Source organism: Nannospalax galili, unplaced genomic scaffold (assembly GCF_000622305.1).
Source record: "Nannospalax galili isolate Female #2095 unplaced genomic scaffold, S.galili_v1.0 scaffold100, whole genome shotgun sequence".
Lineage (NCBI taxonomy): Eukaryota > Metazoa > Chordata > Mammalia > Rodentia > Spalacidae > Nannospalax > Nannospalax galili.
In genome coordinates this window covers 13,646,056-13,658,601 of record NW_008352891.1, presented here as the reverse complement: position 1 = coordinate 13,658,601, position 12,546 = coordinate 13,646,056, and the positions used below count along the sequence as shown (strand labels likewise).

Here is a 12,546-nt window from a genome sequence, read left to right as displayed (position 1 = left end):
TCTTTTCTTTCTTTTTTTCCTGAGACAGGGGATCCAGCTGGTCCCAGCTGGCCTGGAACTTGCTATGTAGATCAGTCTAGGCTTGATCTCAGAGAGATCCACCTGTCTCTGTCTCCTGAGTACAGGGATCGAAGGCATGTGTCACCACACCTGACTCAATTTTAGTTTATCTTAATGACTTATGTCTTCATTAATTTTTTGTTTTAATTAAAACTTACTTCTGAAGGTACTGGTATTGAAACTTCAGGCAGACCCACTAGGTTCATCTTGTGGTGTTTGGAGCCCTGGGACAGGAAGTTTTGGCCAAAGATGGGTGCTCACTGGGCTGCAGAAGAAGGCTCAGTGTAGCTGTCCTCCCAAGCCTGACTCAGGAAAGGCAGGGCATGACTGCTGGTTTATTATAAGCAAAACGTCAGCAAAGTTTTTGGCGTTGTTGAAGCCCTCATAGCCTTTCACAAGTCTGCAGTCCCTTTCCTTCTGCAGGGAGAGACTATTTCTTATGATTTGGATCACTGGAAATGTCACGTGGTGACACAGCTCATGGTTGGACATTGCCTTTAACTTTGTGGCCAGTTAGCAGATGTTCTTCCATTTGGGTTCATCTAACCTAACTGCTTAGTGAAACCCTTACCAGACACCCACTAAGACTGTGGGCCCTTTTCTTGTGGATGTTCGCTGGTTTCTCTAAGGGTGTGGGCCTCACTGGCCCCCATACCTGATTGGTTCCTGGTCCTCTTTGTCTTCTTTGCTCTGTGCTATCCGAATGCCACTCTTCTTTGCTCTTGGGCACCCGGAAAGGCTGAAGGAGAGATGGGTTTCAGAAACACCGAACGCCAACTCAGGCAAAATTTCCCTATCAGTGACTGGATTCTTTCCCTAGTCTGGGCTTCTGGGGATGAATTAAAAACCTATGCAGGAGGGTGATTTTGGACACAGCCCCTGTGTCTGAATGCTGTCAGCCCTGTCAGTCCCCTCTCAAGGGGATTAAGAGCCTGCTGTGAGCTAGATGCTACAGATGGGGGAATGGCCAGCTTGAGAAATGGAGACAGCGAGGACTAGCCAGAAAAGACTCTGGGGGAAGGGTCTGTGGAGAAAGAAAGGGAGGGAGGGAGGGGGAGAGAGTGATAGGAGGGGCAGAAAGGTCCAGTTCTCTGTTGTGAAGAGCCCTGTAGTGACCCCCAGACCCTGCAGCTAGGGTCTATGCAGGGGAGCTATTCCATCCCACCCAAGTGTAGACTGCCAGTAGTATATGCAGAAGGAATGCTAGAGTCTGAGCATGTCTGTTTATGTTTTGGTTTTGGATATAGAGGTGTTGGAGATTTTTTTCAAGGACTCTGCATGTGCTAGTCCTCTCCTGAGTTTCTCCTACCCATAGGGGCCTCATGCTGGTACAGGCAGAGTGGGCTTTGACTGTTGCATGGCTTGCGAGGCTGCCTATTTACCCCATCCCAAGTTAGTTCTTGTCACCCCTAGCTTGGAGTTTTTTGGTGGCTTTCTCTCCTAGCCCTCCACCTTCCTTTCAGCCCCATGTCTTCCATGTCTGCTGTTCTTCCTGTGAGCTTTATTTCCACGTGGAGGTGGAGGTCACACCCCCCAAGAAGCCACTGGCTTTTCCTTTGCTCTCCTGCCCTGTCCTCACTGGCTTCTCTAAGAGGCTGGTCACAGGAATGTGTAAGCCATTCTGTATTCGACTGTGACTCCAACTCTTACCCCAAGGCCTTGCTTCCACAGAGCAAGTAATAAGAATTCGTTGAGTGCCTCAGTATGAACTCAGGGCAAGGACAGACTCAGGGGTGTGTGGGTTGAGCTTCTCTCCCACCCTAGTGAGCTCCAGTTTCCCTGCCCTTCATGCCCAGCGACCCACAAACTGAGGGTTCCAGGGCGTTGTTCTCACAGATAGCACCTAAGTGCTTGACTGGAAGTTTTATATAACTTAGTTCTTGTTACTCTTTCTGCCTGAGGAAACACAAGGATTTTTACCCCCAGCTGAGGCCCACAGCCCAGGAGGAGCTTGTCGAGGACTGTTCAGTGACAACATTCTCTTTTTTGGTTGGTTTTGTTGTATTTGGATTTTGTTTTGTCTTTTGTTTTGAGACAAGGTTTACTATAGCTCAGGCTGAACTACATTTCACTATATAGCCATGAATAACATTGAACTTTTGATCTTCTTGCCTCCACCTACTCAGCGCTAGAATGCTGGGATTTCAGTCATGAAATACCAAACCTGAGTTTATGCATTGCTGGGCCCTGAATCCAGGGCTTCTTGTGTGCTAAGCAAGTACTCTGCCAATTGACCTCCAACCTAGCCTCAAAATTCTTTTCTGCTTCAGGCATGGACATGAAGCCCATTGCTCTCCATAGACCCCAGACAGAAATTCCCCAGGGTAACCGTGCCATGGGTTAGCCTGCAGATGCCACCATGAAGGCTGGTCAAGTGTCTGTTTTGTCATTAGCAGCACTTGACCATATTTCTGATCATGGTCCTTGGGACTAAAATCTTAGATGGGCCCTCAGAGAAGGGACAGGAGAAAGAGGAGGCCAGGGAAGTGATTCCATGACATCTGCGGTCCTTCTTTGGGGGTCAAATCTGCACCCTTAAGAAGTCAGCCACCTTCTTGTTCCAGTTTAAGTTACAGACAGACACTTACAGGCCCTTGAGGGAGTAGCTCCTGCCTCGGGGGTTCCCAGATGACTCAGTGTACCACTCTTCACAGGGAAGCCCCTGTCAGCCTCTGGGTCCGTCTTTCCTCTCTACCTACTGGTATTTTCTTTCCACTGATTTCTTCAGTGAGAGCAGACTGTCCCTTGGCTGGTGCTCTCATTCCTGCCTTAGTTAGCTGGGTTAATATAAGACCCAGATATGTAATATACTTGAGCAAGAGTTCCCACTCCATCTGATGGCTCTCATGCCTCAAATGAGGATGTGGCCACTTTTGTCTGTTCAACTTGTGCTTTCCTTCCCACACTCTGATGGCTTGACACCCTCGAGTTTCCTCTGTATTCGACGTAGTATGTATGTGTATTCAAAGGCTCATGTAAGGGCATGAGTAGAACAGTACTATTGACAGCCTGGAGGTGGCAGGCCTCACCTTGTCCTGAAAACAAGCTTCCCATATCCACCTTCCCCTGCCAGGAGCCTCCCAAAGCCCTGCCTGGCCTGTACATCTGTCTTTTTCCTCCATGGATGAACTGTACTGTGGGGCCAGAACATTCTATTATTATCGTTCCTTGGTCTCTGGCATGCAGTAAATGCTCAATAAATACTTGTAGAATTCTGGGCTGACGTTAGGAATCATGCTCTGAATGACTAATAATTTCTTAAGCAGAAACTTTGTTTTCCACAATTCACTACCACTGACACAGGGCTCAGCTAGATATTTAGATTTTTGCTTGAAATTTTATATGTTTGAATCATGTGAAAATTATAGGAAACCACTGTTTTGGACATCAACATGTCACTGAAGTTCACACCACTAAGCTGAACCTCAACTGTCTGCCTGACCTTCTGAGACAACAGGGTTAGAGACCTGACAGCCAATTTCCCAAGCAGCCGTTTTATCTGGCCTGACACTGAACTCCCCTGCCTGACTCCATCCCCAAAGGAAGAACGGGAAGCCACTAGATTGATGTTGGCCCACAGCTATTTGCCTACTAGCCTGTCTCCTGCCTTGCAAGGAAAGTAACTCTGAAATGACCAGTCTGATTTGCAGTCTGCTTTCCTCAGCCCCTCTCTGTCTACAAACGGCCTCCTCCACTCCACTCTGCACGTCAGAGCGGTTGCTGCTTTGTGGGGTGAAGTGTTACATGGCCCTAGAAGAGAAAATAGCCAGTTTGAATCTTTAACTAGATTGTTGTAGACTTTCTTTTGTCGACTATAAACACTGTTGGAACACTTGCCTTCTGGGATAGAGGCACAGGCTAGGGTAAGCCTTAGCTCAGGTGAGGTGAGGGGAGTTGGAGGTCAGCATTGGGGAACTGGCTATCTGTATGAAGACTGGACTGGCAAGGAGTGGGCTTGGCTTCCAGGCCAGAATGCTGTTAGGCTGGCCACCCAATCTACAGGTATCTGCAGGGTGTCATTGGCCTCTGGCCAAGCAGATCCGGGGCAGGTGAGCAGCTTGTCTGTGGCCTCACGTTGGTAGTTTCCACTGCTCCGTGGGAAGGTTGCATCCTCTAATTTTGTGACCCTTTCTCGTTGTTCTTTTGGGTGCCAGCAAGCCTACCATCTTTATTCCCATTCTTGGGACCTGGTGATTCCTCTCCTCATAGCAGAGAAGGCGCTTGGGATCATTGCATAGACTTCCGAGAGCATAGCAGAACTTGGTAGGAAGACAATCCATGCCGTCAGTCGAAACCTTGGATCTTATACATCACAAAGGAACCACAGGAAAGGACTTCGGAAAACACTGAGCTGACAGCATGGAAACTAAGATTTCAGCTTCGTTCCCTCATTTGCAGCTAGGATAATAATAACCTCACAGGATAGTGGGGCTTTTACATAGGAAGCTCAATGCAGCTCTTGATACAAGTAAGGGCTCGGTAAACTATGTCCTCCTGTGTATTCAGAGGTGGTTCTGGAAGCCAAAGGGACATAGTTGGTACTTAAGTGGGTGGCACAGAACCCTTTGTGGGATATGGAAGAGCAGCTGAGGGACTTTGGGGGCATCTTTTGCTCATCGATACCATTGAAAAGGGGGGACTGGATCAGAGAACAAAGGGGAGCCCTTGTTAGTCTGTGGGGTGGGAACATTCAGGAGCCACTGCACCACCTTGTTCAAAATCTTCAGAAGATAAAGAAGACCCCAGTGAAGGGTCAGAGAAGACCACACAGACGAGCCTTGAGATGCTGAGGAAATGATCAAGAATACCAAGCAAAGTCTGCTGAGGACTGCAGAGTGTGACCAACTTTACAGGCCTATCAGAAGACAGTGAGGAGAAGGCAATGGATGAAGGTTTCAAGAGCATCATAGTCCGTGACACTTGTTAAGATGATTTCGGGGAGTTTCAGATATGACATAGAGATTGGAAGCTGTACCATTGTTCAAACCAAAACAAAATGAGCTCCAACTGAAGCCGATCTGGGATCCTTGTGGAGCAGCACCCTGCTCCTTCTATGGGCTTCCAGTGCCATTCTGGGCTCACAGGTCCACAGACATGCAACATTGGAGTTAGACACCACGGCTTGAGTTCTAGCTCTGCTAGTTCATCATGTAGAGCTTCACTTTCCTTGGAGTTAAAAATGAATTGATTCCCTGTCTTCAGTTTGTGGAGGACAGCAGCAGGAGGCACATAGCCTCCCATTCCTAGTACAAAGAGGTCTATGTGATCAATAGGGGCTTGAGTCAGAGAGTAAGGGCATCCTGTAACCCAGGGCAAGGTGATGTGTGCATCCATTCTGGGAGCAGGAAGGACAGATCATGAGTTCCAGAAACTTTCCACGAGCCATTGACTCTTGGCTGGCTCCAGATCCTTGCTCTGGTTTCTGTTTTCACTGTGGCATGATGCTCTGTACTCAAAACTGAGTAGAATCATGGCATATTTGAGGAAGAAAGTCCATGCTACCTGTCTAGATAGGCTTTTCTCTATGGTTTCTGTGGTACAGACGCATCTCACAACCTGTACTCCTGAGAAAGGAAGATTCCCAACAAACCCATGGTCAGGAACAAGTGGGTCTAGAGAAGCTCCTCATCCCGCTGTTGGCTTTTTTCTTTATATGATTTACACAGACCTCTGCTTATTTAGCTGTGGTCTCTGTCTCTCCCTAGTGGAAAATTTACATATGAACTGTTAACTGAATGCAATGTTTTTGCTTCATATGCTTGACTCTGTTTCAATTTCTATATAAGGGAATGTGTTACTAAATACTATTTCAATACATTCTACTTTCTGTCTGCTAAAACTACTACGAGGCAATATTTGCCAAAAAGATTCCTCCACCCAAATCAAATTTACTTTGCAACTCTATTGATGAAGCTTGGATTTATCTAGCACAGATCATAGCTTAAATCAAAGCCTGATACACACACACACACACACACACACACACACACAAAACACATCCATACACATACACTTGTATACACACCACACATGCACACAAAAAGAAACAATACAGATATACACACCAACATATACACATGTACATACACATACACACACCAACACACACGTACAGATACACACAACACACAACACGCTATTCACACATTCTTTTGGGACAAAGACTTCCTTTGTAGCCCAGGCTGGCCTTGAACTGTTGGTGATCTTCCTGCCTCAGTCTTTAAGTGCTGGGATTACAGATGTGAGCCACTATATTTGGATCTAAATTACATTTTTAGCGACACATTTGTGTCTTACTAAGACCTGGCATTCTAAAACAAAAGTCAAATGAATAAAAATGTATTACTGCACTATGATTAAAGTTACATGATGCCAAATATTTAAAAAAGGGAAAGTAGGAAATAACATTGGACATGAAGTGACCAGGAAACTTCCAATTTCAGTTGTATAGATTTACAAAATGATGGAAAGAAGTTCTGGAGGATCTCTTTTCTAAGATAAATCAGTGTAAAGACCAGAATTAGAACGTGCCTGATTTTTAATATTTAACTCAAGGGTTTTTTCAAAAAATTTTAATCTAAACTAGTCATCTACTTTGGAGATCCATTCATAAAGATCCCACTCTGTCCCGCATGCCTGTGACACAGGCCGAGGGAACAGACCCCTCCTGACCTGGACCCCTCCTGACCTGGACCCTTCCTGACCTGGGCCCTTGTTAGGAGACATCTCGATTCGCAGCTGAGGGTAGGGGTCATGGTGCTATTCATCAGTCTGTGATGTGCAGGATGCCCACAGCAAAGGGCTGTCAACTGAAAAATGCCAGCAGTGATGAAGCAGGGAAATCCCAGCGAAAGGCAAGAGCCGTTTCTGCTGAGCTTGAAGAAGCCAGGCCCAGAGCATAGGCTCCTATGCACCTTGGTGGCATGTTCAAGTTCCGCTTTGGGTAGAGAGGTGTGGCCCCCACAGAGCTCCCAAGTGCTCAGAAGGTGAGCCCAGGAAAAAGTGATGTGCTGTAGGGCCTTCAAGGAAGACAATCCCTGAATGAGTGCCATCTGTCATCAGACCTGGACAGCAGGCCCTACTCTGACCACTGGGATGTGGTCACTCAGTGGCCACGGGCCAGCCAGCTGGCTCTCATACCAGCTTGTCTTAGGGAATGTAGCCCTGTTACTTACCTCTGATTCTCCCTAACTGTCCTTCCCTCATTCCCTCTTTCTTTTTTTCCTCCATCCCTTCCTTCCTCTCCTCTTTCTTTTTCCTTTTTTGTTGTGGGGATGTGTTTAAATCAGAAGGCTCATCTGCTTTTGGACTGCCTATATTATAACCCTGAATACTGAGAGAGGAAAAACAACAAGTATCTAAAGCTCAGATCACCTATTTGCTGGATGTGGCCCACCTTGCTTGGAGGAGAGGCCACTGTGGGTCGGCCTCAGTTCGGAAGCACTCCTGCTCTTTCTTAGCTATTGCTCTTGGTGTCTGATAAATGTGATGGGACAATGCATGATATGTCATAGGCTCTACAGGCAGTGTGCTGATGAAGACCTTCCTCTGTGACCAAGGCCTGACAAGTCCAACTTTGGGTGCCCCCTCTATCCTTGCAGAATGTAGTGTGAGCAAGAATCCTTCCAAGCTAGTTTAATGAAAATTCCAGACCCTTGGTACCCGGCATGTACGGTCATCTTACCATCCTGCCTACCCTCAGCCAGCAGTAATGCTGTGGAGTTGGTTAGTCACCCCTGGGTCCTGATAGTGGTTTGCTACCTGCTGACGACCTCCCCCTCGGTTGTAGAATCTGACCTGCTCTTGCAGGTTTCTGTGGAAGCTAATCTCTCTCCTCTACTTTGAGGCCCTGGTGCAGGGTTCCTGAACCCATCACCATAGTCCTTTGAGGAAAGTCAGCCTTGCCATCTTTTCCAAGTGTTCCAACTGTTTTTGATCTTTAATATACTAAGAGTTTCTTTCAAGTATTTTCCAACATAGGACCTGGCATAAAGTGGGTGCTTCAGCACGCTGACCAAATGGCAGGTAGTGGAGGCCTTTTGTCATCTTACATGATGGGATCCATTCTGTTTTGTTGGGAAGCATGGAAAGTTAAAGTTGAGCTGTGGCAGTCAACCCTGCTCATAGTGACTACACAGCTATGTGCTTCAAATCCTAGTGCTAAAGGAACCAGCGTGTGTATGTGTGGGGGGGGAGAGAATGTTTGAATCTCACGGGGTATTCCCAGAGATCTTAGGACATATTAGAAATGAACTTATTCCTTTGTCCTCCTAGAAGGGAGGACTGGAGATGTTTTGGTGGCTTCTTGAAACTCTAATGCAGCATTCATCCCCAGGAGAGATGAGCATTGGCCTTCTAGTAGCCCCGAGGAGGCTAACCCTGCTCTTTGACACCAAATCCAGATCCAAATCCAGTGGTACCAAAGCTTTCCTGCACCCGAGCCAAGATTGCAGCACTCCCGCCAGGACCGCACAAGGAGTGCTGCTGTGAGGAGAGCAGAGGTTCTGAGGGGTCTCCATACCTGCGATGAGAGGCGTAATTGCCGGTGATGTGTCCAGAACCGTCACAGCCGGGGGTGGGGCACCTACAAGTACAAATGCAAATGGGATGATTTACCTGGAGGAACGCAAATCCCCTGAATAATTGACTTTATTTATCCAAAAGGAAAATTCTTTATTACTTTCTCTTTCTACTAAGAGAGGCTAAATTGATCTGGGAGTTCCCTAGCCCCCTCACAGCCATTACCACATACAAATGTACCACTACCTTCTCCTTCCAAGCACAAGGACATACTGGAAGGACCATGGATTGTTGTGATCACTTTGGACTCCAGTCCTTAAGCATCTAGCATCCTCTGTCACTAGGCTTGTGGCCTCCAGAATGGCCTCCCCCCACCCTTCTGTCACTTCCAGCTCAGTTACTGTAGGGCTTGCCTTCACACCAATCTACATGTGACACAAGACATAAACATGGAAAGATGTGCACCTAAGGACATGGCCCAGTCTCAGTCAGCCTTGCACAGGACTCCTTTCCAGGCTCCTCACAGTGCTGCCCAGCCTGAGGGACCCCAGAGTCCAAAGAAGGCAGCAGTTTGCACCTATACCTACAGTTCTTTAGTCACTTTACACTCTGTAGGACTGCTCCATCCTAAGCCTATTACGTCTCCCTGCTTGGGTACAATACAGGAGGTGAGTCTGCATGCCCAGGCAAAAAATCTCAGATCAGTCATAGGTTCCTCCACTTAGTCTCTTTAAACCCACAGAGGCAAATTCTTCTACCTTCTTAAGTCCAGCTGACATGGCTCAGACAGGAGAGAGCTGCTACTGGAGTGTTCTAATTGTTGTTTCTCCATATAGCTTTGTGTGTGTGTGTGTGTGTGTGTGTGTGTGTGTATGCATGTTTCTGTGTGTGTGGATTAGGGTGCATATGCAGGTGCATGTAGAAGCCAGAGGACAACTGGAGTGTTGTTCCCCACGTAACTTAGATGATTTTCAGTCTTCTTTTTAATTAATTTTTGACAAAGGGTCTCTTACTGGCCTAGAACTCAGCAAGTAGGTAAGACTAGCTGGCCAGCATGTCCCAGGGATCCACCTGTCTCTACCCCCCAGTGCTGGTATTACAAACATGTGTCACTATGTCTGATTTTTTAAAAAATGTGGGTTCTGGGAATGGAACTCAGGTCTTAAAGCTTTCAAGACAAGCACTTTACTAACTGAGCAATATTCCTAGTCCCCCATATAACTTCTCTTTTTTTGAAAACTTTTAAAAATTAAATTAAATTTAATTTAAAAATTTTAATTTTTAAAATTTAATTTTTTATTCCAAAGAGAGACAATTTCTAACACCTTTTTCCAGAAATAACTTGAAGCAGGTTACATAAAAATATATACACAGTGAAGTTTAAGGGGGGAAATAGGAATAAGAAATCAAAGACCATACATGGGTATCGACTTTGGTGGAATAATGAAGGTTTTCATTAGCTCTGTTTTTTTTGTTTTGTTTGTTTTTTGCTTTTGTTTTGGAAAATTCTAACAGGTTTATTGGACTTGCTAACAGAGCACAGGGTGGGGGTTTATTTACAGAAGAGTGCCTCCCCCCCATTTACAGTTGGACTGGAAAGTCTACACTCCCATATAACTTCTTAAATACTCCATTCTAAGAACAAGCAGATAGTTATACAAAAACATGCCACTTAAGCAAGTTCATTGCCTTTGCACCACCATAAAGGTAAAATTAAGGGACATAAGTTAAGGGGGAAAATCCCTTTAAATCAAAGGACAAGGATTTAGCTACTGAGTGAACAAATTACCATCTAGTAGTGAGACTAAAACCATACTCTGTGTGCTCCTCCCAACCCAATGAGATCCTGAAGCCAGGTCAAGAACAAAGCCACACATGTGGACGGACAGTCAGTAAATGTGCTCTGCTCCCAAAGGCCTCAGTTTCTCTCCACTCAGGAAGTGACTCTACTTAGGAATGCTGAGGATGAGCCAATATGTAAGGCATTTACAGATGTGAGGCCAACGTGCTACCCATGCACAAAAGTGAGGCCAGTCCACAAACCTGGTACAGATGTGAGACTGGCACACTAGTCACATTCAGTGACACACATGACAGTGCCAAGGAGCAGGCGATCACACAGGAATTGGATAGATTTTGAAAGTACGAATGCCATATTTCCCCACTTGGATGCATAAACAATTCTCAGTATTTAAAAAATTTCTAATTTCCCTTTGATCCTATAAAGGGGAAGGGGAATCTAGATCTTAAGAGTATAGAAATCAGTATTTTCCAAACCCTATGCAAGGACAAATTCTAATTTCTGGCCTGTGCTGTGGGAGGAGAAAAGGAAACTTAGTGGCAGGGCAGTGGAGGCCTCTGTCCACACGGGAGGAGTCAGATCTTTGAAATAGGTGTTGGCCCCAGAATGAGCCAGAGCAATTTAACAGCTACAGCAGTTCCAGCCTGGACTGGGGACCTGGGTTTGGACAGAGTAATGGTGTTGGTCTGCATTTCCTGTTCCATCATAAGACCTGTCACTCAATAACTAAGAAAATACTTTTTAAGTAGTAACTCAATGGGCTGGCTAAGTAGCTGATTCTTCCTGGAACACTCACCTGGAGAGGGAACCATTCTGAGAGACACTGATCATCATGACAGTTTCTGTTTTGGAGATGTATCAAGAACTCAGTGTTTCCTACCAGTCAGTAACATACAGGAAAAAGATTTTAAAGATCTTCCTAATTTAAAACTTAGTGAGAGTTAATGTAGAACTTACTCATTTTAATATGAGCAAATGTTTTTACATCTGTTATTCTTTGGTGTAAGAAGTTGCCATACTCTACTCAAAATGAAAGTGAGTTATTAAACCAAGGCGGAATAAGTAGAATTAGAGCTTACTACGGCCCTCACCCCTGTGGAAACCTTTGCAGCAATGTTTAACTGTCTTTTACAAAATCTGGTAAAAGAGGCGTTCAAAATGCCCCTTTCCACAATAAAAGCAACCAAATCAAACCAAACAAAAAACCAACAACAAAAAAACCCCACCCCCAAACAAAAACAAAACAAACCCCAAAGATTTTGTACGCCGTCAGTTTTCATCGCACTGCAGGGAAAAGCCCGCAGGAATCAGTCAGAAGGGACCAGAAGAACCTGGTCAGGTGAGTTTTGTATCCTAGCTCTGCCACCTGTTAGCCAGGAGGCTGCGGGGGCTGCCGGTCGCTAGGAGGGTGTCTGTGGGGCTAGAGGCGCCCTCTCTGGGCAGGAAGGGAGGAGAGCCCCGGGGCTCTGCTGCTTCTCTCCCTGCGCTACGCTGGAGGCTGACAGCGCAACCTGCCGGAGCTGAGTTGGGGAGTGCTGCCACTCCCCGCCTGAAGGTGGCACCTCTGGGCCGTGAACCGCAGCTCCGGCTTCACCCACTCCCCCCTGCAGCTCTCATTGCTATCTGACTATTCAAGACTTTTAAGGCTTTTTAAAACTCGTAGATTTACATACAAATTTCCCAGCTTTAAGAAATCTTAACATTCAAAACCACAGTTTGCTGCGGCCTTGAGTGCAGCGCGATGATTCCTGGGAAAAAAGGAACTTGCCTCTCCAGTCTGCTCCAGGGCCTCAGTGGTGGGAGGGGTCAGACTGGCAACCGCCCCTCTAAGAGCATGTCTTCCCAAGAAGAGGGGCCCACGTGGGATAATCAGTACCCCATAGAATCAGAGGCAGCATGTGTGCACAGCTTGGGTTTTGAAACGGCAGAAGAGATGGGCTGGGTTTCCATGGAAACGGCAGTCAGCTCCCTTGAGAGAGGCCGCGTCTGGCTCTCAACACTGAAGTGCTCCTGGAAGGCCAAGGGAGGTTTTAAAGGACACTGCTCCTTGGCCTTTTTTGCTTTCCTAGTAGTTGCCATGGACAACAGTGCCAGAGATATTTTAGGCTCTCATGGTTAAGGATGTGAAGTTTGTTAACAAAACGTTTGGCTTTATTGATATATAT

At 46.3% G+C, this 12,546-nt stretch overlaps 1 protein-coding gene across 11 annotated transcripts in view; it reads right to left on the bottom strand.

The window, feature by feature from the left end:
* Nucleotides 1–12,546, bottom strand: part of Myt1l (myelin transcription factor 1 like) — a 457,396-nt gene that overhangs the window by 32,525 nt on the left and 412,325 nt on the right. For all 11 annotated transcript variants that reach the window (XM_017802471.1, XM_008850171.2, XM_008850175.2 and 8 more), the window contains 2 exons: nucleotides 8,582–8,644; nucleotides 716–799 (listed from right to left, as the gene is read on the bottom strand). In XM_017802471.1, the coding sequence (XP_017657960.1) occupies nucleotides 716–799; nucleotides 8,582–8,644 (147 nt within the window). The remainder of the gene's footprint in view (nucleotides 1–715; nucleotides 800–8,581; nucleotides 8,645–12,546) is intronic.